Source organism: Podarcis raffonei, chromosome 6 (assembly GCF_027172205.1).
Source record: "Podarcis raffonei isolate rPodRaf1 chromosome 6, rPodRaf1.pri, whole genome shotgun sequence".
Lineage (NCBI taxonomy): Eukaryota > Metazoa > Chordata > Lepidosauria > Squamata > Lacertidae > Podarcis > Podarcis raffonei.
In genome coordinates, this window is record NC_070607.1 from 51701184 (window position 1) to 51728850 (window position 27667).

Consider the following 27667-nt stretch of genomic DNA (forward strand, 5'->3'; position numbering starts at 1 on the left):
ATACGAAGAGACCCTCACAGAACTACAATTCTGATAGTGGTTTAACCATCAATCCCTCTTCCCAGGGAGAATTAAGTCAGTCTTCCCTATTATGATGAGATATCTTGTGTTTCTGTTTCTAGTTAAAGTAATTATTTCTACATTTGTGTACATATTAGAATACACATATTTTTTTAAGATGAATTTTCTTTTTCAGGTCTGCAGCGCAAGATTTGTGTATTCCAGTTAAATCCACCCTCAAAACAATGACAGGTTATGGTGCCTTTGATAACTGAAGTATCCAAGTCTCTTGGGGCCAGAGTGGGTGGTTTGCATAGGCTAAGGCTAGAGTCACAGGTGAATGAATTAATATGAAGATCATATTACCAAGTCTGACTTGGCTCTGGTTCCTGAACTGTGCTTTCTCCCTGCTTTATATCTGAGCATCACAACTATTGCAGCTGCATCCAAGTTACTTCCAATTTTACAAGGAGGACACGTTGCCATTTAATTGAGCTGTGCTGTCATGCAGACCTAATGTCATACAGTGAGGTTTGGCACTAAACCAGAAGTATAGAAATCAGGAGTGAGAACAAAAGAGGGGTGCTTTGTTTCTTCTCTCCTGTGGGCTACATGCCCTACTCATCCTGCAAATGCCTTGGCCTGCTATTTGGAGTGGCAAGGATTGGCTGGGGGGCGGGGCGCCTCTGGCTTATTGAGTCAGTAGTCCAAAGACCAGATGAATCTTCTATTGGCAACCACCTCATTCACTTGGCCCTTTGGTTAGCATGAATGGCTGATATTTACTAGATGTCACATTCTTGACCACCAAATCTCCAGGGGGAAAGTTGACAGAAACCAGGCAGAAAGGCAGAAAGCCTCAGGGCTGTTTGCTATGCACATTTTTCAACTTGATGGGAAATTGCACATTGGAGGTGGGTACACAGAAATACAAAAAGTTCTAGCAAAAGTATAGAAGAGATTCACCCAGAGGTAACAGAAAAGAAGTAAGGATTATCAGAAGACATAGGCCATAGGCAGAAGTGATGCAAGGTTAAATTGTCTTTAATTCTTGGGAGTGGAGGTTAGTTGTGGATAAGCACAATTCATAGTTGCAGAGTGATGTTTCTTTAAAACCTTACAAAGGATTCAAAGAATATATAATCTGCGTAGCTCATTGGGATTATTCCTTTTCATAGCAAACTCTTCAAAATGAATGGATTTTGCCCCTAGGGATGATACTCATTTCCTCAGAAAGGAATATTCTGACAAATTCTTTCAAATTTTCTTGTTTGAGAATCTCCTGAACTGCTGGGGAATATTATTCCTCTCATGGAGAATATTCAGCAAAATCACCTCCTCAGTTTCACCATCCCTGAGACCAGTTACGGGTCTTATTTTCCATAGGATTTAACATTATTTTAGTGTTGTTGAAGGGAGCAATGCCATTGACCCTGGCTCCTCCCTGCCCTCCTCTTTTAGCCCATTGCTTCCTTCATCCACCCAAAGGAACTAACAACAGAGTTCCAATGAACATTATGCAAGCTGATTTTTTTTTCTTTTCAGAAAAGGAGTTTTTGAGAAATGTTTGCAGTTTTTTGGTTTTTGAGCTCCCCATAAACTTTTGGAGGCTTTCGGTCCTCCCCTGGGGAATGTTTTGCAAATGGCCCACTATTTCAAAACAAATAGGATGTGGGTGTGGCCCTCCCTGGGAGAGGGAAGGAGCCCTAGTCCCATAAGACTGTCTTAACCAACCTGGCATCCTCCAGATGTTTTTGACTACAAACTCACATCCGTGTGCTCTCTCCTAAGTAAGGACTGTTCTGGCACAAGCAGAGTTGGTTGTGGTTTGAGGGGGTCTATGAACAGGAGGTATGATACTGAAATGGCCGCAGTGTAGGAGATGTACACGGCAGTGGCGGCAGCATCAACAGTACTGAATGGGATGGATTGCTTCTTTCTGTACACGAGAGACCAAAGAGCACAAGGTGTAGCCTCTGCGTCACAAGCAGTCAAGCCCTGATGGATATGAATTGCTCTACGCCTTTCAGACCTTAACTCTGTTTGTTTGTTTCTTTCACAGAGGGGGCAAAGTCTAAACTCGAAGCTATGTATCCAACCCAGTCGACTCCTTCCCTGCTCTGCTTTCAGGCGCTGTGCGCAGCAGAGGGGGGCCTTGCGCTTGTTCTACAGTAGGAGCTATCGCTGCAGCAACTGAGAAGGTGAGTTGCTTCACCATTTCCTAGCCGCTCGCTGATGGTACTCAGATTTCCCTGTCCTTCTGCTTTCTCATACTTCCAGGTACAGCTAATCCCATTTCCAGGGAGTGTTTGTCACGGTGTCTAAAGGGAAGGGAGGAATAGAGTGACTTTCCATACAGTGGAACGGATGTTCTGAAGCTGAAATTTGCACGAAAGTGGGGTTTAAAATAATCTATACATGTATCAAAAAGAACTGCTTGTGCTTTTGCCTTTCATACAAAGGGAATGGCCACATCCCCTTCTCCAGCTCAACCCCACATATGGAAGAGACTGTAGCATAGTGGTAGAGTGTGTGCTCAGCATGCAAAAAGTCTGAGGTTTAGTCCCTGTTTTCTCTAGTTAGAAGGATCAGCTTGAAGGGAGCAAGGGGAAATCCAGTTACTGGAGACAAATGAACAAACAAACTGGCCTGGTAGGAGGAAGCTTCCTGTTGTCCTCGTACAAAGCTTTCTGGCTGGAAATACCCTAAATATAATTGATTCCTGGTGTCCTGGCATCCCAGCAATTTGGAATATGGAGATGGAACAAACTGCTTGGCTCTTAAGAGCACCCATGGCTACTAAAGGCCGCTATTGTATAAATGGAAACATAAGACTCAGCCATAAAATATTATTGATCATTAGGCAAATTTCAGGAGAGAGAACTATGGCCTAGTTCCCATGGCACAGTAAGCTAAACTATGGCTTAGCATGAATGTGTAAGTAGGTGTGCAAGCTCTGGGAGAGGGGATTGTGGTTGCTTTGCTCTTCATTGGCCTTTTGCCTGCTGTGCTGAGCTAAGCCATAGTTTGGCTGAGGGTGTCATTTGAACCCGGGCTTACCACTTAGTTCTCCCAGGCAAACCATGAGCTGTAAACTATTAGCCTGGACTTGGACAACACACTAAGCCTGAACAATGGCTTAGCTCAGTGTGGTGCAGCAAAACAACTGGGTTGAAGCAAAATAGGCTCTCAAGGAAACTGAAATACTTCCACATTTGATGTGGTGTGGCATGTGAAGCAAGCCACCCTTAGTTACACCACACAGAAAATAAGGAGGATTTGTGGCACTAAGTTTCCATGGATTAAAGCCCATTTTGTCGGCTGCATGAAGTTTTATCCCAGCTGGTTTATGTGTATGTGTGCATATGTATATATGTAATCACACAGAGAAAAGTCAAGTGTGGGGGCATAAGCAGAAAGTCCAAAGGGCTGTGAAATGCTCAATTTACAATGAGTGACATTTCCATGCAAAGCTCAACTGTGCAAGGTAAACATAATTAATGGACTTGGTGACTAATAAGGGTGGACACATCTTTCAGTTTCTTCCCAGTTTCTTATTTTTCCAGTCTTAAGTTCAGTTCTTCACATTTTAACATCAGCATGTGAATTTATTCATTTTTTTAAAAAAAAGGTTTTCATGAAAATTCACCAGCATCTTGGTGTGAATTTCTCCTAATGTACACATTTTTGCAAAGAAAATATCCCTACAATTATGCATTTATGTATATTAGTTCACTAATAAGTGAATGTGTATGCACACTTTACTCTGGTATATGCCTTTTTATACACATTCTTTGGCTGCATTGCAAAATTCAGATAAGCGTGAATTCCACAGGGTGGCTGTGTTTCAGACCTTGTATTATTTCAGAGAGTGCAAATTAAGGAATATTTAAGTGTGAACTGAATAAAAGTTCTCCACCATCCCTAGAACCTAAGGATGATGTGGAATATGCAGTATAAAAAGGAAGCAGTACTGAGGACCATCTGATGCTGTTCAGGTTGTTGTTTTTCTGTGTTGTTTTCCTTCCATTCATTTTTCTTTCCCTTCTTTTCTTTCTTCTTCTATTTTGGGTTTTTGCTAGTTCTATTTCTTTTTCTCCTTAGCTGTCTTTCAGCCTCTGAATAGATTTGAGTGGGCAGCTAGATGTACAGAAGTTCACAATTTGATCCAAAGTCTTTAATAGAGAGAAGCTTACCACACTCCACTACTTCTTTCATGCACACCTGAAATATTGATTAGATAGACATGAGTGTTGGGCATCTGTCTGGAGATATAACTGATGTATAATCCACAGGATCAAAAGTCAGGAAGATGGCAGCTCTCTTTCACCATAGGAATGACATTTCTTACAAGTAAGATTATGCATATCTTTCATACCATTTGATACCACTGGAGGACTCTGCTTGCCACAACCAACTGTTCTTCACGTTATATTCATTCTTGCACATGGACAAGAGTCTTTCTTCATCAGGAAGAATTTGATTCTGAAAACTTTAGACCTTTTATGTTCCGTCTTTGGAAGACGCCAAGTTCTAATTAGGATTCTGTGGTTTGCAAATACAAAATACTACATAGTTCCATGGCAGTTTTAAAATATGCATATTTTCAGCCTTGTTGCTAGTTAAGGTTTGTTTGCTTTTTTGTTTATTACTTGTATATCCCACCTTTCTTCCAAGTAACTTGAGGTTTAGCCTTACAACATCTTTGTGAGATGGGTTAGGTTGAGAGATGGCGACTGTCCCAAGGCAATCCAATGAGCTTCATGGGTGGGCGGGGATTTGAGCTTTGTTAACTAAGTTGCTGCTATCAGGATCCCTTGAAGGCTCATTGAGATGGATGCTGCAGCATCCCTACTTGTGGGGAGATGCCATCAGTACCCAGTTTTGACTCCATGTAGTAGTGATGAAGGGACGCGGGTGGCGCTGTGGGTTAAACCACAGAGCCTAGGACTTGCCAATCAGAAGGTCGGCGGTTCAAATCCCCGTGATGGGGTGAGCTCCCGTTGCTCAGTCCCTGCTCCTGCCAACCTAGCAGTTCAAAAGCACGTCAAAGTACAAGTAGATAAATAGGTACTGCTCCGGCAAGAAGGTAAACGGCGTTTCCATGTGCTGCTCTGGTTTGCCAGAAGCGGCTTAGTCATGCTGGCCACATGACCCGGAAGCTGTCTGCGGACAAATGCCGGTTCCCTCGGCCAATAAAGCGAGATGAGCACCGCAACCCCAGAGTCGGTCATGACTGGACCTAATGGTCAGGGGCCCTTTTACCTTTACCTAGTAGTGATGTAGGGTGAGGGAATTTAAGGCACGTAAGGTGGATATATTTAAACATTTTAAAACCTAGGGAACATTTCAACCCCTTGTGTCTATTTGCTTCCTCCACAGTGAAACTGAGAGCAGCTTCAACAAAGCCAACAGCATGACCAGGCCAAGTGGCAAGTCCATTTACCGTAAGAACAGCCTGTTCTTTTCTCCTGCGTTCAACATCTCCAGTCTTAATAAGTCTGAATCCCCATCCGAGAGCTCTCAGGGTTTCTTTGTTCATTTTTATTATTTGCTGCAAAGTCTCATATTGGAAGGGGGGGGAGATAACCAAATTGTAGGTGCCACCTGCGTCCTCTCCTATTTCTGTCACAGCAGTATTAGAACGCTTTGTACCTCAGGGAATGGCCTTAGAGTAATATAGTTGCCACTTTCCTTTATGATTTCACTTCCCCTCCTCAGACAGCAGTGAGATCAGCCGTCCCTCACACACAAGCTAGTTAGAAGGGTGGAGAGCTCCCCCCCCATCTTCCTGCTTGTCAATAAAAAATAAGAAATGCTCCCTAGTTGCACAGTTAATCATTTGACATTGGAGCAATATTAATAGAAGCCACACATCCATTCTAATCACCCAGCAATGAAGCCATAGGGCTGTAGTAGACAACATGGTGAAGCAGAGATGATTACCTGACCTCCTAAGTGGGTAAGTCACGTCACTGCTGTTTACCAGGAGGGATGAGATAGTGGGGAGGGTGATGTAAAGCAAGCCCTAGGAAGTAAGGTCTCATAACATCTTCCTGCTTAAGGCAAAGGTGAAGATGGGGCCTCCATGGCTCTATGTGCAGAAGTCAACTGGACTGGCAGTTGGATTTTCTTTTGGTATTGGCAGTAGGATTGTGTCTTCCACAGCACCTCAGGCCAACGTGGTGGCAGGTGGTGTGGCACACACAATTCTGCCGTCCAACTAATGGGTACAGCTAGGGATCTGGATGCTGCGTCCCCACAGCACCTGCTGCCTAAGGCAGTTGCTACACTCTGCCTAATAATAGGGACGGCCCTTCTCCAACTTGTGCTGTTGCTTGCAACTCATTGGCCACATGAGAAACTCCTGCCAAGCTGTCTTCCTTATGAATTGTTGGAGCCAAAGTTATTGGGCCATTCTGAATTCCCTGATATTTGTACAAGAGGTTGTACAAACCTCATACAGAGGTTTGGATTCATATATTTAAGTGAGGATTCCCTTACATCTGGCGATACTGAAGCTGATTTCTTCATACTGTGTCTCCTCTCTCTCCCTCTTGCTCTCATAGACCAGCGGAAGGAATATACTGAAAGTATGATAAAGCACCAACATGAATTCCAGCACCGGGTGGAGGTAGGAAAAGCTTGGGGAAGCAGAGACATTTTATTCTGTCCAGTCATGGGGGAAGAATGAACTGGTCCCATGCAGTGGTGCCAGTTCCTACACTTGGTGGTGCAACACAATTCCTATCGTTTTGCTAACCTGCTGGTGGCCTCATACTCTCTCCTACAGGGGATCCCATGTGGGTCGCCCATTCCCTGACTTTCATCTCCTACATGTGTTCAAAGGAACATGTTTGGTGAAGGGAGCAGAATCGCAGCATCAGGCACCATACCCAACCTACACACATTCATTTGAATGCATTCAAAGAACACCTACATGAATAAGGCTTTCTCCACAGAAATGGGGAACCCGCTCCACTGTATGTGCAGAGGCTCTCATCATTCATTCAGATGAATGTGGATCAGGCAGGGACAGAACACGCCAACTGTGATCCCACTTGCTCCCTCACTCAAGGCTGAGCCATGGGCAGAGGAGCCAAGAGCTGTGGGGGAAGCAAGTAGCCAGGAGTGCATCAGAGCTCAAGAAATCCTTCTTGTTCAAGGAAAGCTTTTATACTCCTTCCTGCCCAGGAAGATTCAATGGGAAGCTTGAGTGGGTGGAGCCAGTCCAGGACCAGAAGGTTTTCCACCAAGAAGATTGCCACCAGCAGGTCCATAAATCACCACAGGGCAATCCAATAAAATCGTCACACAAATGATCCATGAGTTCCTGACTACTGTGCATAGGGATTTGTATACCAGAAGGAACTCAGGCCATAGTCTCTCAGATCTGAAGTTACCCTGAGGTCCAGCACTAGAAGTCTATACTTGCTACACAATTTTAAAATACTTAGCTGATAAATCATCTGCTTTTTGATCATCCCGTTAATCAATTAATTAAATTTAAATATATTTGTATACCACTGAACCCTCAGTGTAGGATTTTCTGAGATAGTAGGAGGAATGAGCATCTTCAATATTTTCTTTCATTCCTTTTCACAGTAACATACTAGGACCAAATTATCACTAGAAATAAACACACTACTCAGTTAATTATAATTTGCCCCTGTAGATAATTTGCCCCTGCTCAGTTAATTATAATTTGCATTTCCTCCACCAATGGTTAAACTAAAGCTTTCAGCTTACAGCCCTTATAATTTCATAGAAAGGGTAGAGCACCACAGCATAGAAGACCATTCTATGCAATACTTCCTGGTCCCTTCTGTGGAAACTGTTTATGTGGGGGTGGAGTGTCCTGATTATCTGCTGCAACAATTAAACTATGGCTTCTATTCCCAGCACGTTCTTACCTGCAATGTTGATGGCAAGGAAATTAGCAATGTAGAGAACTGTATTAACCGACTCAAGATGATGGATGCCCAAGGTCAGGTGTGGGGACAAGACATGCTTTTGCAGGTGAAGGATAACAGATTGTTGCTGACTGACATTGAGGCAGAGGTAAGCAGAGCTGCTTTATTTTATTGTGCACACCATGTAATGTCAGCGGGGGACAAGTTGTGATAAGTAACTGAGTCCACATCTTGATTGGAAGGGACCAGACCTCTAAATACTTATTTATACATTTATTCATAAAACATTTCTATACTGCCTTTCACACCAGCTAAAGATATACCTATGATATTACCATCAAAAATGATTAAAAGTCAAGCTGGTCTCAGCAGATCGTCCTCACTCTGTCACCGGTTGGCTTGTAGAGCTCCCCACCCCATCCTTCAGACCTGGAAGATTGTGATAGGATTGATTGCCAGGGAATCCCCTGCTCTGCTGCTGACTGTACACTGATTTCTTTCTTTGCTTACAGGAAGAGCTGGATAGTTACCCCCTGGAATATATCCAGGAATGTGCCTGTGTCCTGGACAGCTGCATCTACAACTCCATCTTGGCCATCACTGTGAAAGAAATGAGACCATCCAGGACTAGCATCATGCTGTTTCAGTGCGAGCAGATTGGAGTGAGCAACTTCAGGGCCCAGAGGAAGGAAGAGACCTGGGCGGGGAGGGGGGTTAGGAACTAACCTGCATGTTCCATGAAATGCAAGATTGCATTTACTGTGTCTTTTTAGATAGTCGTGGTGGGGCCATGGCACATGGGGAACTTTCCCCCTGAACCATAATCCTGATTCACACCCATCCACCCAGCTGCTATTTGGTAGGTTTTTTTTTTCCTGTGGCAAATAGCAGCTGGGGTGGGGAGGGATTTCTGCCAGGACCATGGGGGAAGAGCAAAAATCTCTCATTGTGCTCTGATTCTCATTGCCTCCCATTGTTGTGATTTAAAAACACAATCATTGCAGTCACACATTAACATGTATAGTTTGACCTTTATCCATGTGTCTGTGTGCAAGATGGATGGAAAGAAAGAAAGAAAGAAAGAAAGAAAGAAAGAAAGAAAGAAAGAAAGAAGGAAGGAAAGAAAGAGAATCTGAGAGTAAGAACTGCGTTGTATAAGTTCCCTGTACTCACTACAACTTGGATCACTCAAGTACGTGTCCTCCATCCTGCACTACCATGAGCTGAGAGGAGTTCCATAATCTGATGACAGATTGCCTCCCAAGGGTATAGGGAACTCATTACTGCTGCTATTGCAAAAAATAGAAATTGATAGTGATTTCTATTCCCTGTGCACCACAGTAGTAGCAGCAGTTCCAGCTCAGAGCATGCCTGAAGCTGAGATTAGAGGAAGATATTTTCAGGGGAACTTTGGTAGATGCTGGTGAATGGTTGTAAAAAGTGATAGACTTGCTTTTACTTTCCTCCAGGCTGAGCTGCTGAAAACCAAAGTGGAGAAGGCCGTTGAGGAGTTGAGAGAAGAACAGCAGAATCACAACTTGCTCAGGTAGTGAGAGATTTAGAGGCCTGCAGTATGGACCGCCAAACCTTTCTTTCTCCAGAAGCCTGCTAGATTTTAACTTGTGCATAATCATTATCAATGCAGAACTCCTCAGTCCAGAGAGACTTCTCCCCCAAGTCAATGTAAGATATATCCCAGCCATAGAGAAATGTATTATTTCTACTGGCCACCTGGAGCCCAATCAAACTGAGTTGTTAGGCTGTGAATCTCTGCCTCACTTGTCTGTTAAGCATGTGGCATCTCTCTCTCTCCCATATTCACAAGCTTTTTCTCACACTTTTTGGTGATTTCTAGTTATCCAAATTCTCCCAGGCAGATTCCACCAGTGCTCTTCCAGTTCCTTTAGGTTCAGGTTCAGTGCTGAATTTTCCAAGGTTTTCCTTCATTCTTGCTTTCCAAAGAATGTAAAGGTAAAGGTAAAGGGACCCCTGACCATTAGGTGCAGTCGTGATCGACTCTGGGGTTGCGGCGCTCATCTTGCTTTATTGGCCGAGGGAGCCAGCGTACAGCTTCTGGTCATGTGGCCAGCATAACTAAGCCACTTCTGGTGAACCAGAGCAGTGCACAGAAATGCCGTTTACCTTCCCGCCAGAGCGGTACCTATTTATCTACTTGCACTTGACGTGCTTTCGAACTGCTAGGTTGGCAGGAGCCGGTACCGAGCAATGGGAGTTCACCCCATTGCGGGGATTCAAACCGCCGACCTTCTGATCGGCAAGTCCTAGGCTCTGTGGTTTAACCCACAGCACCACCTGGTTCCCCTCCTAAGAATGTACTTCTTCTCAATTATCTTATCAGGAGCAACCTGGAGAATATGTTGTACCAGCAGAGCCGATCATCACGTACTGACAAATCCCCACTGATCTCCCAAGAAAGAAGACCAGCAGGGCCAATGGAGCCGAACCATATGCCTTCTCCAGCACAACAGCCTTGGCAGAGGCAGCAGCAACATCCTTGGAGAGCTGGCCCAGTCCCTGTGGACTATGGTAATGATGATGTTACAGTCTCTCTTGCAACACGCAGCAGCATTTGTAGCTCCCACTCTCATAATGCATCAGGAAGCAGTCAGAGGAGACATTGTATCTCCTAAGGAAGAATAAATGCCTATGGGTTGTATCCAAAGTAGCACTGCATAACGTGTCTCTTTAGTGCAAGGACTTCCACTCCTCCACCTGCATCCCCCTAAATCTGTTCTAGGGATTCACCCAACCCTCTAAAGCAGATTTTGAGGAGGGTGAAGGTGGGCACAACCAAACGCTTTTACGACATGGGCCTATAAGAGTACCATTGTACTGTCGAGAGTGTATTAACTTAAGGTCTGTGTGTGTGGTTTGGGAGCTGCACAGTCAGGGGGAAAACAATGCTGTCCAGGGTTGTAAAGACTGCGGAGAGAATAATTGGGTGCACTCTTTCCACCTTGGATCAAATCTACGCTTCCAGGTGTCATAAGAAAGCTGCAGAGATAGTGCGCACCCCGGAAATGATCTCTTTCAGCTTCTGCCTTCTGGAAGAACCCAAAGAGGGTTATTAAGACTAGGACTAGTCGCCTGAGAAACAGTTTCTATCCAAATGTGATTTTGGTTTTAAATGCAGTGTAAGGTAGTCTCTATGGGAGTATATTGTATTTAATTATGGGGTATCAGAGTTTTTAGGGGGCTAAACAGGCTGGGATAGCTGGGATAGCAGGTCTGTTGGTTTTGAATGTCTGATGTAGATTTTTTTCAATTTCGTTGTTCTGTAAAGAACAATGACAATAAAGATTATCATATCGTATCGTATCACATCGTATCGTATCATCGTATCGTATAAGGCTGGATCCTCCAGCAGCACTGTTTACACAGATAGGCTGGTGATTAACATAAAGCTGCTACACAACTGGACTGGTTGCACACTTGGTTGAAAGCATATCCTATCTGACTCCTTCAGATAGGCCAGCTGGCCCCACCACCTAAGGTCTGAATCAGCTGTGCCATTGCTTAGGATGTGTATCCTACTTTGCAGAAGATAGCTCTCTGTCTGAAGAGCTGTCAGAAGGCTCTATTTAAAGGGCTATCCTCTATTTAAAGGGCTATCCACTTCAAGCCCAGTTTAAAGTTAAAGAAGCATAAGAAGGAAGAGTAGGGGGTCTTGTCGTTGCCTATCAACAGTAAGTACCTGAACAGCAGAGTGAGCAGGTCACCTGGTCCCAGCCTTCCCCACTATAGTGAGATGTATTTTATTTTCGTATAAATTAATTTTAGTAATTATTTCAAATGTTGCAGCTCCTACGTATAAACTGCCACATGCAAATTTTCTGCGAGTTATGTGTCCTCGTTGTCAGTGGTGCATTTCATCTCTTTTGGCAATATGTTAAATGGTTGCCCTGCTTCCTGATGTGGTATGTCTTGCTTCACTGCGAGAAGCGAAGTTACAGGGAACCAGGCAGAGGGCCTGTGGAACGCCCTCCCATCAGATGTCAAGGAAATAAACAACTATCTGACTTTTAGAAGACATCTGAAGGCAGCCCTGTTTAGGGAAGTTTTTAATGACTGATGTTTTAATGTATTTTTAATGTTTTGTTGGAAGCTGCCCAGAGTGGCTGGGGAAACCCAGCCAGATGGGCGGAGTATAAATAATAAATTATTGTTATTATTACTGATCTTGGGACTCTGATTGTTGCAGAAGCAGAACAGCCACTTCACCAGCAGCAGAAATATGAGTCAATGTATGAAGACCCTGGGCCTCCAATGATGCAGGACATAGACAGAGATGCTGTAAGTACTTTCCCGGATACCACCTCCTGCTAGCCCCCAACTCAACCTCTTTCCCTGTTGTCTTTCTAGAGGGTAGGAACCTCAAGCACTGATAACAGGGGGGATTATTTGATTAAGCAGGGCGGGTGTTATGTACTGAGTTGAATAGGATCCAAACTGCAGCAGTCTGATTGGTCCTGGAACAATAGGATCCAAAAGGCAGCAGTCTGATTGGTCCTAGAACAATACAGCAGTATGATTGGTTGGCAGGAACCACCCAATCATGCTCCAGATAGAAGTGAATCCACAACCTGATTGGCTTACAGTAGAATTCCGGAATTAGCCAATCATGTGCAGCCCATTGTGTAAATAATGTATATAAAGCAGATACTTTGAGGGGACATTCATTCATTCATTCCTCCTCACCACTATGAGCTGAATAAAGAGCATGAAATCACTTTGCGACTCTGAGTATATTTCAGCAGGAAAGCTGTGTTGTCTGGGAGCTTGATTGGACAGAGGGAGAGAGGCATCTCTTGGCTGTGAGACCTGGAAGACCAGCTCCCTGACTTGGAGGCCTTTTTCCACCTGGTCTGGGAGGGGAGGGCTCAGGCTGGCTCCAGCTACAAAAGCTGAGGCTGCAAAACAGACTTTGGGGCTGGGGCATTGTTTAGGGGTTTTTGTTTTTGCTATTATTGAGATTATGATGATAGATGATAGATAGATAGATAGATGATAGATAGATAGATAGATAGATGATAGATAGATGATAGATTTGTATCTTTATCTTAAATCTTAATGTGGAACCTTTTCAATTTGGCTGTGTGCTTTTTGAGGTTTTATTTATTGTTCATGATTACTTTTGTTATCTTTGTAATTAAGTATTTTTTTATATTGTAATCCACCTTGAGCATGGCTTTAACTATGGAAAGGCAACATACAAATAAAATAATGAATGAATGGTGTGATATGAATGTCTATTGGATAGAGACATGAGTTGGGCTACTTTGAAGAACACTGTGCAGTCAAGAAGCACTTCTGCTGAGCAGATATTGACAGATAGCTCAAAAACTGGTTTGGAGGATAGAAGGGAGTCAGGAAGATGGGCAGTTAGGAGCCAACCTTACAAACATTAATGGATTCCTATAACCCTATAACCCTTGGTCCGGGAGTAATTTGTGATAGCCAAATGTATTGTATGACTAATTTACCTGCTCTCTTGTCTGAGACTTTTCTCCCAGACTCGAGCTGAAGACCAAACAAAGTAAAAATGATAGATAATCAGCCAGTATAAAACAAAGTCTCCAATGATGGCTGTGAGAATTTGAACTTCTGGTGGTTCCTTGAGAAACAGTTTTTGATGCAGTGTCTGATTTAATTTTTTTTTTATTTTTTTTTGTTCCTTTGCTGGCCACAGGAGATCCTGAACCATGTATTGGATGAGATTGAAATGTTTGTAGGGAAAGTACAGGAGACCAGTAGATCCCAGAATGACAAGAAGAAGAAGAAGTCGAAAAAGAATAAAGGCAAAGAGGGTAAATAAGAATGGCAAAGAGGCCGCCATGAGGTTCTGAAAGCGGGCTGACCCCAAGCATTTTTCTGCCTTAAGCAGATCAATAAATAACAATGCCTGCCTTGGTGAGCATCAACCTTGGGTCCCTCATGTGTTATTGAACTACAATTCTCATCAACTGTCATGGATGACAGAAGTTGTAGTCCAAAAACATCCAGGAGCCCAGGGTTGAAGAACAGTACCCTACCCTAACACCAGACCAAGGTACGTACTGCTGAAGTGATGTCAAGATCCTGTGGTACTTGAGACAGATAATATCATGGGCTTTTCTTCCCCTCCTTGACAGTAACAGTACAATAACAAGACACAGACAATGTATTTACATCGAAAAATCGACAGGACCACAGTCAATAGTACGGAAAAGGCACCTATGTCAGCCACTGTGGCATCACTCAAAAAAATAAGCTCAAAGCCCCTCTCCACTGTTCAGAATGGTTTGGGCATCAAATCCTGGCATTCAATGAAATATGAGCATGTTTAAGGGAGGAGGGACTTTTGTAGGAGAGGCCAGCCAGCACAAACAGGAACTGAGCAGAAAAAGCAAGCAGTATCTTATGCGTTGCAGATTTTTGACAGAATATTTATTGTGGGTTTTTGCAGTCACTGAAGATATTGCCAGGTACAGTGGCACCTCTAGGTGCTGGATTGGAGGGTCACGGGTTCACAATTCACGGCACAGAAGCCGTTCTTGATTATGTCGACCAGGGATGGGTTGTGCACTTTGGATCAGGGTATCTGCTAGGAAAGGGGAAATTTCCAAGCAGATGCTGCAGCTGGCCAAGGCCTGTGGAGGATTAGCCTTGGCAGCTGTGTTAAGCCATAAGCCAGTTGCTTGGTTACGTTCTGTCTTATCTATACTTTCAACTTAATGAAGAGCCTGTGAGCTAGTGAGTGGGTGGGTGGCTTCTTTGTATCCGATGCACTCAGGATGGTGAGATAGAGATTGGATTCCAAGTAATTCATTCATGGGGACACTTCATGTCCTTGCAGAAATATGAACATTCTAAGCAGATTTGATCGCTTATTTGCTATCTCCTTATCTGCCCTTAGAGCTCCTTTGACAGCTGAATGTTGAACCATGACTCACTGTTTTCCTACTTCAGATATAACATTGGTCTTTAATATTCTATTTTATTTTATTTTGGTCCCTTTTTGTTGGGAAATAACTGGGGAACGTCAGTTAATCCTGAAGTCCCATGTGTGTAGGGAACTGCAAAAGAAAAATGGATGACTCACTGAATTAAAAAAGGGGGGGCTTGACTCACTCTTTAGCCAAAACAGCCCTCAGCAGAGTTTAAAACAGCATTTTCAAAGCAGGGGAAACATACTGTAGGTTGTTAGACCTTTAAATGTCCAAGTATTAAGCATTCTCCCCTGCCTCTACCCCTCTCAGAGTGAAGAGACCACAAGCTTTAGTAAGTTTAAATGTTTTACTTATAGTAATCACAGGTCTCTCTCATGCATTGTTCAGTGCTACAGCAGAAACAACACTGGCAAGGTATATTTGTTTGCAAAATACAAAAGTGAGTCTCAAACACACAGTCTGAGTCTAGAGTCCCAGCCTCAGAAATGTGCTTTGCTTGCATGGTTCAGAGAGAGGGGAACAGGAAACAAACCATACTTCCTCCCTCCCCTTGCCTAGAAATTTACAGCTCTGTGTTCTTTAACCCCTTTCTTACTGACAATTATGCACAGTTACGATTAGCTGCGTAAAATCTCCCACACTTTCCCCATGCCTCTCCTAAAATTAGCTCTTTTTCGGGAGCTATTTTTAAAACAGGCCCAAACTCACAGCTACCAGATGTACCTACCAAACATGCATATCTCCATAAGCCAACTTGACAATAAAATATATGTCCTTGGTGAATTAGTATTGAGAGCTTCTGGGAGCAATGGAAACTCTTGCAATAAATGTGGCACTGGTTGGATTTTCAGTGTAAAACAAGCCTGTGCAAAGATGTGGGGTGAGTGGGCGAGTGTCAGACGAAAGGAATAAAAGGGTTTGTCTTTTATTAGGCAAACTATCTGCACTGTGCTTGAAAACTTCAATAACTGGGATGAGGCTAGGAATCCTGTGGCCCTCCAGATGCTGCAAGACTACAGCTCCCATAGTCACACACCATTTGCCACCTTATCTGAGGGGAGATAGGAGCCAAACAACATCTGGAGAACCACAGGTTCCCCATCTATGGATTGGAAGGACAGTAAGGCAGTGATCTTTACTTATGCTATGCTGGCCACCATAGCTGTCAACTTTTCCCTTTTCTTGCAAAGAATCCTATTCAGAATAAGGGAAGCTAGTGACAGCTATGCTGACCACACCCACGGCTAGCAAAGCCAGTCTCTTGGATTTAAACTGACTTTGTCCCTTTGAGGCTATCTGGCTCAAACCAGCTTCTGTTCATGTTACCCTCCAATTGTTTTGGCGTATCTGGATTGTAAATAGGTGTTGAAAGCTGTGTGCATGTGTTCATGCTATGAACCAGCCCATAAATTAAGAGCCTAGATAAACAATGGCTTCTACATGAGTAACCTGCCTGTAACACCTGTTTGTTTCTGGTTGAGCTGACTGACTGATTCTTTCTCTGGATCTGCAGCAATGCCTCCGGAGCCTGGGTTCAAGGACTGTTTCCAGAAGATCAAATACAGCTTCATTTTGCTGGTAGGTCAGTGTACAGCCTGCACAAACTTGGCAAGGAAATTCTCCAGCATGAGCAGGGCTGGCCGTGTATCTGAAGAGAGAGGCATCTCCCCCGCCTGAAGGCCTGGCCTCCCAAGTGCAGAGCAACTAGGGCAGATGCACAAAGAGCCCTATTGTGTCCTGCTGCAGCCATTCATTGCAAATGGAGAGGTTCACGGTGGATTTGTTTTGGAGATATCTTGACCCACCAGAGCAGGATAAGGAATGTATGGATAGGAGAAGGTGGGGAACAGGGATGTGAACCAGTACGGAGATGGATAAAGGATCAAATAGTATCCATTGATTATATTTTGTACCTGCTTTCCAGATGGAAAAAAAAACCCTTTCCCCAAAGCAATTAAAATTCAATACACAATGCTGCTGGCAGGCATTCTCCATAAAAGACACAGGTCCTCCCTGTGAGCCACAGTCTAAGGGACAAACCAGATGACATGCCATTTTTACAATTAGCAAGTGCAATTAGGAACAGTGTTTTTCAAAAGGAAGGGCAAGCCTGATCCTGACAATGTTTTTCTTCATTTTCTCTCTTAGCTGCCCAAGTTTCAGTTCCTAACAGGAGGCTGGTTGGGCACTAACTCTTTTTTCTCTACCGACTTTTCTCATCCAACTTGCCTCTTTTCCCGGGGGGAAGGAGAAGAGATGTGAGGGAAGAGGGAATGACAGATAACAGAACACCATGTGTAGTTTCAGTCTTAAAGGCAAGACATAGAGGGAAAGGGAAGTGGAGAGGAAAGATAGAGAAGGGAGAGGATATTTGACAGTGCCAGAAAAAAGGGGATGAGTTGCTTACGGGCAGCAGGCCCAAGTCATTTTGCCACCTGAGGCAAAGGACAAGGTGGCACCTCCCCCATTCCATGTACAGAAGCCAGCCAGATTGGCAGCAGTTGAACCTTACTTCCACACTGGCAATCGGACAGCATCCTCCACCTCACCTGAGGGAAGCAGGTTAGCTTAGGTAGCACATGACGACGCACAGAGCTGTGTTGACTCCTGCCACCCTATTTGCAGCTGCTACCTGAGGCAGCCACCTCATTCTGTCCCACAGTAGACAAGCTTTGGTAGCAGGCATCAACATCCAGTTGAAGGAGGCCAGGCTGATCTCCCCTTGCTGGTGGTAGCACTGGGCAGAAATGGTACCGCTACCCAGTGTTTCATGGTCCTCGGGCCATTGATTGGGAAGGGGAAGAGTGCCACTCCCTAGTCTCTGCCACCACAGAGCAACTGAAAGTTGAAACAGTGTTTTTGCTAAGGGGTGGAGAAGCAAGCTTTCTGCAGCTCCATGCATTAAAATTAATGGTCCTAACTTAGTCATGTGCATTTTGATAGGTCTGCTCTGAGAAAAAGTTAGTTAAATGCCACCCGGAGAAATATATTAACAGTGTAAATATTAGCTTGCCTTCCCCCCCCCCCCAGGCACAACTTGAACATACAATGCAGCAACCAAGCGCTCCTGAGATGGTTCAGCTCATCTTTTCCACTTTGAAAATTGTGAGTATTCTAGCCAGGAACAGACTCCTGGAGGCCTCTGGTGGTAATCTACTCTCCCCCATTATTATTAAAGATATTATTTGCCATATCAGTGTGTGCCACTGAAACTCTGCTATGGATTTTCCTGTGCCATAATAATTAGATTTCATAGTGCTTGGATTAAGGACTCCATGCATTTTACTCCTAACCTGCTCCTGATTTGTTGGTGACCTTGATGCCCCCCAAGCACTATTATATATATCTCACTTTCTGCATGAAAGGGGACAATCGCCAAATGATACCTGTGAAGAAAATTCCTAAAACCTTGAGATCCCTAGAAGGAGGCAGTAGAGAAATGAATAGTATTAGCTTTGGTCCTCTCTGTGTGTCAGTCTTTGGGCACAACAAAGGGTTCTTATGAGCTTATGTTCAGAAGAAGCCTTCGTGGAGACCTGACCACACTGGGCAGGGACAAAGAGACTGTCAGGCTCCATGATCTCATATGCTGTTGCTTTGCAGGTTTTGTCCAATTGTCCTTGGACCAACTTGGCCTCTACGGTGTCCTCACCTTTGCTGATTCCTGCAGCAATTGACTTGCTAAGGCGCTCATTGGATTCCAAAGACCAGCTTATTTGGAAGAATTTGGGAGATGCTTGGAATCTAAGCAGGTACGGATAAAGCCCACAAAGGAGATAGCATGTGCAAAGCAGCATGCCATTTGAACTTAAAGATAGGCATTAATGAGTACATTCCAGTGACATATCTCACTGTAGCAGGAACCTGGCCAGAGGCATCTGCCAGGCCACCACTGGAAACAGACAACTGGTCTTCTGGCCTGATCTAGCAAGACTCTGATTATGTTCTTCATTTGCAGCTGCACTATGTCTTTTGTTGACCCTAGCTCTGAGTCACACCTTGAAAGTGTGTAAAAGTACAAGTAACTCTGCCACGCAAGTGAATTTCCAGCAGGAAGTCTGAAGAAAAGGTCATGGACTTAATATCCTGCATTGCGAGAAACATCCTTGGCTCCACATCTGTTGTTTTTTTAAAAAAATAATATTTATTAAAGGTTTAAAGATTACAGAAAAAAAGAAGAATGGAAAAATGAAAAATTAAATAGAGCAAATCAATACCTCACAATACATAGGAAAGAAAAAAAACAAAAAACAATACAGTAAAACAGAAAAAAGAAAAAGAAAAGCATTTAAAAACACATCCAATATTTCCATATCTTTATCTTTCATTTACTTGTTTCATCAACCTCCTCACACCTCCCTTTTTTTGTATTCTAGTTCAATTAGCTGTTTTAGCAAATCCTTTCCATCTTACTCAATTTTTGTTCCATAATTTATCTTAACCCAATCTAACCTTAAATTTTCCACTTTGACCCATTAACAATCTATTTTTACTTAGTTCTTTATAACCTTTCTGCTAAAGCCATGTAACTTCATTCCAGCATCCTTCTAACATTCCTTAATTTTACAGTATTTCTGTAAATAAACTTTAAATTTTTTCCAATCTTCTTCCACCGACTCTTCTCCCTGGTCTCGGATTCTTGGCTCCACATCTGTAGCAGGATGCACTTTCTCATTTTGGAAGGCCCTTCACTACAAGTTCTCTTCTTCCCCCATAGGGCAGAACATCCAGAGGGACCATCCATCCCCAGCTACCAGCCCACGTTCTTGAGTGGATGGGTGCCGCCGATGCCCACTCGGAGGCAGAGCTCTGTTGATTTCAATAAGGTGAATCTCTCCTTTAAAAGCACATGAAAAGCAGAAGTAGACCTTGCAACCTGTAGTACTGAAACACAAGGGGGAACTGTGTGTTTCCCTGGTAACTAGCGATGACAAAGGATAACATCATTCTGCTGCTGTCTCTGCACATGAATTTAATGAGCAAGAGCAGTGGCTTTGACTCAGAATAAGCTTTTTAAATATCCAATACATTTCTTGTGTTTTCCTCCACACAGGTCCGCACAGAAAGCCGGAGTAGCTTCTCAAGCAGGTATGTTCTCTCACTGGCTCTAGCATGTGACATTGTTGTTGTTGTTTAGTTGTGTCTGACTCTTCGTGACCCCATGGACCAGAGCACGCCAGGCACTCCTGTCTTCCACTGCCTCCCGCAGTTTGGTCAAACTCATGTTAGTAGCTTCGAGAACACTGTCCAACCATCTAGTCCTCTGTCGTCCCCTTCTCCTTGTGCCCTCAATCTTTCCCAACACCAGGGTCTTTTCCAGGGAGTCTTCTCTTTTCATGAAGTGACCAAAGTACTAGGAGATAAAGTTTAGGGTTGTGGACATGTGCAAATCCCATTGAACCCAACAGCAAAACAGCACATAGAAAAAAATGTGTTTGTCTCAGGAGTCTATATCCTCACAATTCTGAGTCCCCTTGATTATCCCTACACAGAAATTAATCAGAAAATGATTCTATCAGCCATGTATATGCCTGTATGTGAATATGTACACGTTATTATAGTCCTAAAGCAAGGCTCTCATTTTCCATTCTCCTGCTCTCATCAGGGCATCTGATGCTCCCCAACTTATGCAAGCCATATGTGACTTCCATGCAAGAAACCCCAGGGAGCTCACATTAATGAAAGGAGATCTCCTAGAGGTAAGACAGAAGTTCCTTACCCTTCAGCAAACTAACCTCCTGGTAAAAACAGCACTTTCAATAATAATAATTTATTATTTATACCCCACCTATCTGGCTAGGTTTCCCCAGCCACTCTGGGTGGCTTCCAACAAACTATTAAAATACAATAGTCTATTAAACATTAAAAGCTTCTCTAAACAGGGCTGCTTCAGATGTCTTCTAAAAGTCTGGTAGTTGTTTTTCTCTCTGACATCTGGTGGGAGGGCGTACCACATGGTGGGTGCCACTACCAAGAAGACCCTCTGCCTGGTTCTCTGTAACTTGGCTTCTTGCAGCAAGGGAACCACCAGAAGGCCCTTGGCGCTGGTCCTCAGTGTCCGGGCAGAATGATGGGGTGGAGATGCTCCTTCAGGTATACTGGAACGAGGCCATTTAGGGCTTTAAAGGTCAGCACCAACACTTTGAATTGTGCTCGGAAACGTACTGGGAGCCAATGTAGATCTTTCAAGACCGGTGTTATGTGGTCTCGGCGGCCGCTCCCAGTCACCAGTCTAGCTGCTGCATTCTGGATTAGTTGTAGTTTCCAGGTCACCTTCAAAGGTAGCCCCACATAGAGCACATTGCAGTAGTCCAAGCGAGAGATAACTAGAGCATGCACCACTCTGGCGAGACAGTCTGTGGGCAGGTAAGGTCTCAGCCTGCGTACCAGATGGAGCTGATAAACAGCTGCCCTGGACACAGAACTGACCTGCACCTCCATGGACAGCTATTCCTTCTGCATAAGCTCAGCAAGCCTCCTGCCCTGTTGCTTAATTGCACCCGTGTGCACTCCAAATGATCGCAGCCCAATCATGACTCAGGCAGGTCAGGAGGGGGGGGGAACCAGATCAATGGGAATAGGGTACTAATTCCCATTATCAAGCAGTGGTTTCAGCAATGTTGCATGAGCTTATTAGAAAGAAAAGACACACTAAGGGTTAAAGACTTTGAACACTAATCTTTGTCAAGAAATCGCTCTTGCTGTAGATGGACTCTGGAGCTGGAAGCTAATCAGTAGACAATAGAACCTCTCTCACCCAAAGAGAGAAGTCTCTCCAACCTTTTTTTAATATCTCTGATGATTCACTGTTCCAACTAGCTCATTCCATTTCTGCCTCACTGATAACTTTTGCTTAATGCTTACTGCAACCTTTGCCAATGCCATGCTCTCCAGATATTTTCGACTCCAACTCCCAAGAGCTCCAGCCAGCATGGCCTTGGAGATGGGAGCTGTAGTCCAAAGTAACGGCAGTGTTTTTCAAGTTCCATCAGTGCAACAGACTTTCTCCCTCCTCTAGTGAGGGAGAAGATTACATTGCACAAGCAGGAATCATTGAACTGATGGGACATGGGACTTGGTGCTATGTTGGATTCCACCCTTGGAGATCACCAGCTTGCTAAAGCCTGGTTTACTATCCTGCATTATGGAACTTGAAAGTTAAGTGGGTAGCCTGTGGCTTGTACTAACATCACTGATATCTCCTTTCTCATGGTTACATTCCACCCTCACTAGAACTCAAAGGCAGTATACAGTGGGACCTCAGTTTAAGAACAGCCCTGTTTACGAACTATTTGGTTTACGAACTCTGCAAAACTGGAAGTAGTGTCTCGGTTTGTGAACTTTACCTCGGTCTAAGAACAGAATCCGAACTGTGGAAGGGCACAGGCGGCGGGAGGCCTCATTAGGGAAAGCGTGCCTCCATTTAAGAACAGTTTTGGTTTAAGAACGGACTTCCGGAATGGATTAAGTTTGTAAACCGAGGTACCACTGCACAGGTATTTCATTTTAATCAGTTGCAGTGTTTTGATGTAAAGCCACTTCCGAGTTGGGGAGGAGGTAGGGTTGCGGGCTTCACGCCCACCCCACGTGTGCAGGGGCTGGATGCAGCCCCCACGAGACTGAGGGAATCCCGGCTGCGTCGTCCACCCAGCCAGCCAATTGGGTGGCTGGGGAGGCGTGGCCAGCCCTATTTAGGGCTGGCGCGGCCAGGGCTCGCCCTCTTTTTGCCGTGCCAGCCGTCTCATTTTCCCACCCTCCCTCCCCTTAGGTAGGCTCCTGACTTTGCTATGGACTTCAGTCGGTCGCCGCAAGGGGCCTGGTAGGAATTTTTCCCAATTGGCAAATTTCAGCCAATTGGTTTTTCGCCTGCCTCATAGCAACTCGTCACAACTCCTGGGCTTTTGGGTTTGGCATTGGTAAGAAGGGGTTAAGAGGATGTGGGGGGGGAGGAAACACCATCACCTCCCCCCAAAAGCTAAGGGTAGTCCGATAAAGGATTCGGGGGGGCGTGGCCCTGTCCAAAGCCTATGGAGGTGTGGGCCTAAGGCACGCCCCCGAGCGGTGACCCAGGGGAGCTCCTAGTTGATGTGCCTCAGCAGGACTCCCCCTTATGGTGTTAACGCTTGCCGGTCTTCATGCAATCGGGCTGGAGCCGGCTAGTCGATAGGACCAATGCCTAAGCCAATACCTTTCATTCCTGTAATCAATAAAGTTGTGGCCTAATTCGCCCATTAAACTAAAACTTGGTGTCCTGTGTCTTTATTTTCTCCTTGGGGGGGGCGGGAACTCGCCACACAATCACACATTCTCCTTTGTTTAGGTTTTGGATCAACGGAAAAAATGGTGGCTTGCTAGAAATGCTGCAGGAGAGACAGGCTATATCCCTAACAATATCCTGGAGCCTATGGAACAGAAGACACCTAATGGGAACAACGCAGAGCAAGTAGGTACTATTCTTTATTGTACTGGATGGCATTGCAGGGGCACAGAGATATGGAGCTATGAGTTTGTAAAATACATCTGCTCTGCACAGTCTTTGAGCATATCTGTGTCTGCCCTTCAAAAGAAGCAATGCAATGCATGACCAGAAACCTAGAAAGTTCTCCAGAGGAAATTTAGGTAGCTCTGCAAACACTGCTGGGAGCCAGCTGTGCATGGGACTCCCTCTGCTTCATTTCTCTCCTCACCCCCACCCCCGGTTCAATATTGGGACATAGGCTTTTTCTCCCCCCCCCCCTTTTCACAGAAGCGGATGAACTTTGCAAGCATACCAACCCTCTGTGGTGGCTAAAGCTTGCCAATTTACAGACTAAGAAATTCACAAGTGTTTGTACTGAAAAGCTCTGAAATGTGATTTACTGTTGTTGTTTTTAAGGAACCATCTACAGCTCTTTAAAAAAGAAGAAGTAGTAGTAGTTCTGGGCAAAATTTGATGGAATTTGCAGACAAGCTTGCCTATTCTGAATCCTGCCAGATTTCAAAAGGGCAGCTGCAGTGGTTTTCCAAGAAAAGCAGCTATTAGAAGCAGGGGTGGGGTAACTCCAGCCAACCAGGCCTCCCCAATTGGGCCCCTGAAGCCATTTCAGGCAAGCCATATCCACCTGCTCCACAACCGACATCTGTGGATCAGGTAAAAGCAGAGCTTGGCCAAAGAGGGCCAAGCACCCAACAACCACCTGCAGCCCTGTGCTCAGTGCTGGGAAAGTGCTGGGTGGTGATGGATTTCAGTCAGGACCATGGCAGAGAAAAAGCATTTAATCTGCCCTCCCCCAACACCAGCTTTTAATTTTTTTTAAAGCAACTATGCAAAATCATATTTAGTTTTATTCTGAGAGCTAAAAGAAAGAAAAATTAAGTACCCAAAATTGCAGCCACTCAGCTGTTCAGGATGTAAGCCTTTAGTTGGAGGCAATCATTGTTCTCTATTAAATATCTTTCTCCTCGTGTGTCTGCATTAAGGTTTCAAGAGACTTCCCTGATCTCCGGCCCAGTTCTTCACCAGCAGAAGTCACAGTTTGGCTCAGGATGAAAGGTTTTTCCAAGATGTAGGTGCTGCATTAATAACTGACCCAAGAAAGCTTATCCCTAACAAATAACTCTGCCCCACACCCTTTCCTAGGTGCTGTGTTTCTGATACATAGCTTAGCGGACTGCCTGCAAAGATAATAAACTTTCAATTTAGACTTAAAAGGCATGAAGATCAACAAAGCCCGATAGCACAGTGGCACTATTATCGTGGTCTGGGGCCAGTTTCAGAAACTGTCTGGTTATTTCTCCATTGAAAAACAATGGAATAGTAGGGAGTGCCACTCTTGTATACTTTATCACGAGGATGGTGTGTGCTGAGCATTTAAAAAAATCCAAACTCTGTATAAAGATGACTTGAATGGAAAGCTCAGAAATAATGAAATGTGATTTGATTATCTTGCACAGTATGTTCTACAACCAAAGAACATGGAGGTTTTGGCAAAGTTCAGGGAGAACAGGAGAAGGGAAGGTTGTGAATATAAGAGATGATCTATAGGGCTAAAAAGCCATCCTCAAGAGATTTGTGCAGTGGAGTGAGATTCTTCCCAGCTGTAAGCCCTGTTCTGCCTCCCTCTAGCTTCAGAGATTTCACCGAAAGACTACTATAGACAAAAATGTGGTTTTAAATGAAGAGGATCTCAGTGCTGAGTTCTGTATGAAATATCCAGTTCTAGGTTTGCTGAGCCATACAGAACCAAAAGGACCTAGAGGCTCAAGCGATGGGATTGGATGTAAAAGAGCGAGGTTCAAGTTCTCAGTCACCCATTTAAGGAAGTTGCTGTCTCCCAGCCTTACCTATCTCACATAATTGTTTTTTCACACAGAATGATAAACTCATATAAGCTAGATATGTGAAAATAAAGTGGGCTAAAAACTGCTTGGTCACCTAGCACTGTATTTGTGGCAAAGTCTACCTTCTGCCTGACACAGGCTTGAGGAAGAGGTGGTGCTGTGGTCTAAACCACTGAGCCTCTTGGGCTTGCTGGTCGAAAGGTCAGCAGTTTGAATCACCGCAACAGAGTAAGCTCCTGTTGCTTTGTCCCAGCTCCTGCCAACCTAGCAGTTCAAAAGCACACCAGTGCAAGTAGATAAATAGGCACTGCTGTGGCAGGAAGGTAAACAGTGTTTCCAAGCACTCTGGTTTCTGTCACGGTGTTCGTTTGCACCAAAAGCGGTATAGTCATGCTGGCCACATGACCCAGAAAGCTGTCTGTGGACAAACACTGGCTCCCTTGGCCTGAAAACGAGATGAGCACCGCAACCCCAGTCGCCTTTGACTGGACTTAACAGTCCAGGGGTCCTTTACCTTTTACTGTGCTCTTCTCTTTGGGAATGTCTCAAGCCTCTACCATCTTTTGCCACCTTGCTTTGATGCTCTCTCTCTCTCTCTCTCTCTCTCTCTCACACACACACACACACACACACACACACACATACACTTTCCCTTCTTCCTTCATCTTTCAACAGCACGGTGAAGACCCTTGGAGTCCTTGACGGAAACCAGATTCTGTCACTGAGCAGAGAGGAGCTGAAAGCAGTTTGCCCAGAAGAAGGAGGAAGAGTGTTTCTCATGCTTTCAACTGTTAAATCAGCACTGTAGGTAAGACACCCTCCAACAGAATACTCATCTGTCTTGTGGCAAGAAATATGCTATAGGGTGGCCTCTTCCCAGGCCACACATCCCTCAGGCTGCTTTGCACCCTCCTTGAGTGTTTTTGCCTGGCTGGAATAGTCCTTGGATTGTGGTGATACCTCTCACTTGCCTGGACAGAGGATAGAGAGATGTGTGTGGGTGCATGTGAAAACCTCTCAACCTTTATGGTCAGAGTCTGTTTTAACTGTTAAGAGCCATGGCTGTTTCTCTACCCACTTTTGCCTCTGGCCAGCTCACCATTGGTATGCAGTCACCAGACAGTTTCTCATGATGGAATCTGGCCTTCAGGCTGAAAGCCAGTCCCCTTTCCCCTCCTGTAGGGAATATTTGACTGGATACATTGCCACAATGCCATTGTGTTCTTGCACAGGCTACATAGTTTCCCATTGCCTCAGTTTCTCCCTGGTGGAGATGAATGTAGGCAAAGGACCCAACTCCTAGGGGCCGAGGTCCCTTTGCCCCCCAATAAAATATTTGAGGGGGCTGGCCCCCCAAAGTTGATGGGCATTGCCATTCAAATGGTGTGTGAGCAGTGTCTCTCTTGATCAATTACGCAGGGCCTCCCAATAGTTTATTCAAGTTGGCACCTGACTATAGGAACACCATGGGTGCTTAATTCAGGGAGATATGCACAAGTAGAACACAGGGGTTTTCTACTTGTGTATGTTCCTATACAGCGAGTACCTTAATTCAGGGGGGTAGCATATGCATAGCTTGTTGCATTCCTGCATCAGCTTCTCTCTCTTCAAGCCCCACAGAAAGTTGACAAAGAGACCAGTGACCCACTCTTATGCACTAAATGTGTCAGTTTTAGGATTGTCTCACTTTTAAGACTGGGGGTGGGAAACCTTTTTGGCTCCAGGGACCAAATCATCATCTAGCCCCATCATCTAGTACAAAGCTTATGGAGAAGCGCTTGGGTCACTGTTATCAAGCTCAACCATTATGGAGCTGCTAGAAGGATAAAGTAAGCAATTCTGAAATATAACCTCAAGCTCCTTAGAGGTTTGTAAATGTGGTAAATGTAATGATTAGAGTTTATCCAGCACCAACTCCTCTCTCCTTGCTTCTCTTGACAGGATGATCCACCAGAGCAGCCATCTTTAACCACTACATAATTATCGTAATAGGAACGTGTTAATGATTTTCCATTTGCTTTTCAAGAAGGTGAAGTGTTTTCCTCTGCAGCTGTGTGCATACAAAAAGTTGTAAATAGTGGGGCTGTAATGCCATAAAATAAGAGGTATTGTCAATGCAATTTCTGTGCGAATCTCAAAATATATGCAAGATAAGGAGTAGGACAAATTAGCACAGCAGTATGTTAGTGTAGCAAGTTTAGGAAGGCTGTGTTATGACCAACTAAACATTCTTGATTTAGTCTCCCAGAAAAAGAATCAAACTTTTCTTAAGTTAGAGCTATGTCCGAGTGTCCCAGTACCATTTTTGATGGGAAAACGTGAACTTTCAAGATGCGTGGAGGAGCTCACTGCGAGAATTAAATGTTTTCCAACTAGTTCCTATATGTTTCCATTTGTGTCAAACTACCCAATAAATTTTAATCTTTAATGTGTCACAACTGCTTGTGTTTTTGCTGTATAGCAAGTAATGTAACTACTGGTCCA

General features: G+C 44.4%; 1 protein-coding gene across 2 annotated transcripts; it reads left to right on the forward strand.

Moving 5' to 3' along the window:
- Positions 1-2052: 2052 nt before the first annotated feature.
- On the forward strand, positions 2053-27615 carry EPS8L3 (EPS8 like 3). 2 transcript variants are annotated; one of them, XM_053392819.1, is made up of 20 exons: positions 2053-2201; positions 4296-4353; positions 5383-5447; positions 6570-6634; positions 7903-8061; positions 8426-8575; positions 9383-9459; positions 10273-10460; positions 12136-12227; positions 13624-13741; positions 16377-16441; positions 17894-17968; positions 18467-18615; positions 19581-19689; positions 19917-19951; positions 20469-20562; positions 23184-23306; positions 24323-24408; positions 25859-25991; positions 27125-27615. In XM_053392819.1, the coding sequence occupies exons 2-19, from the start codon at positions 4313-4315 to the stop codon at positions 25989-25991; spliced, it is 1824 nt and encodes a 607-aa protein (XP_053248794.1). In that variant the 5' UTR covers positions 2053-2201; positions 4296-4312; the 3' UTR covers positions 27125-27615. The 2 variants fall into 2 exon arrangements, with proteins under 2 accessions (XP_053248794.1, XP_053248795.1); XM_053392820.1 differs by lacking the exon at positions 2053-2201 and adding an exon at positions 2252-2280.
- Positions 27616-27667: the final 52 nt, after the last annotated feature.

Bases quoted from the DNA above. Each gene is read 5' to 3' on its own strand.
- EPS8L3 (XM_053392819.1), top strand. From the start codon at position 4,313: ATGGCAGCTCTCTTTCACCATAGGAATGACATTTCTTACAA. The intron at 4,354-5,382 runs GTAAGATTATGC...CTTCCTCCACAG, and splicing joins AGGAATGACATTTCTTACAA to TGAAACTGAGAGCAGCTTCA. The intron at 19,690-19,916 runs GTGAATCTCTCC...TCCTCCACACAG, and splicing joins GCTCTGTTGATTTCAATAAG to GTCCGCACAGAAAGCCGGAG.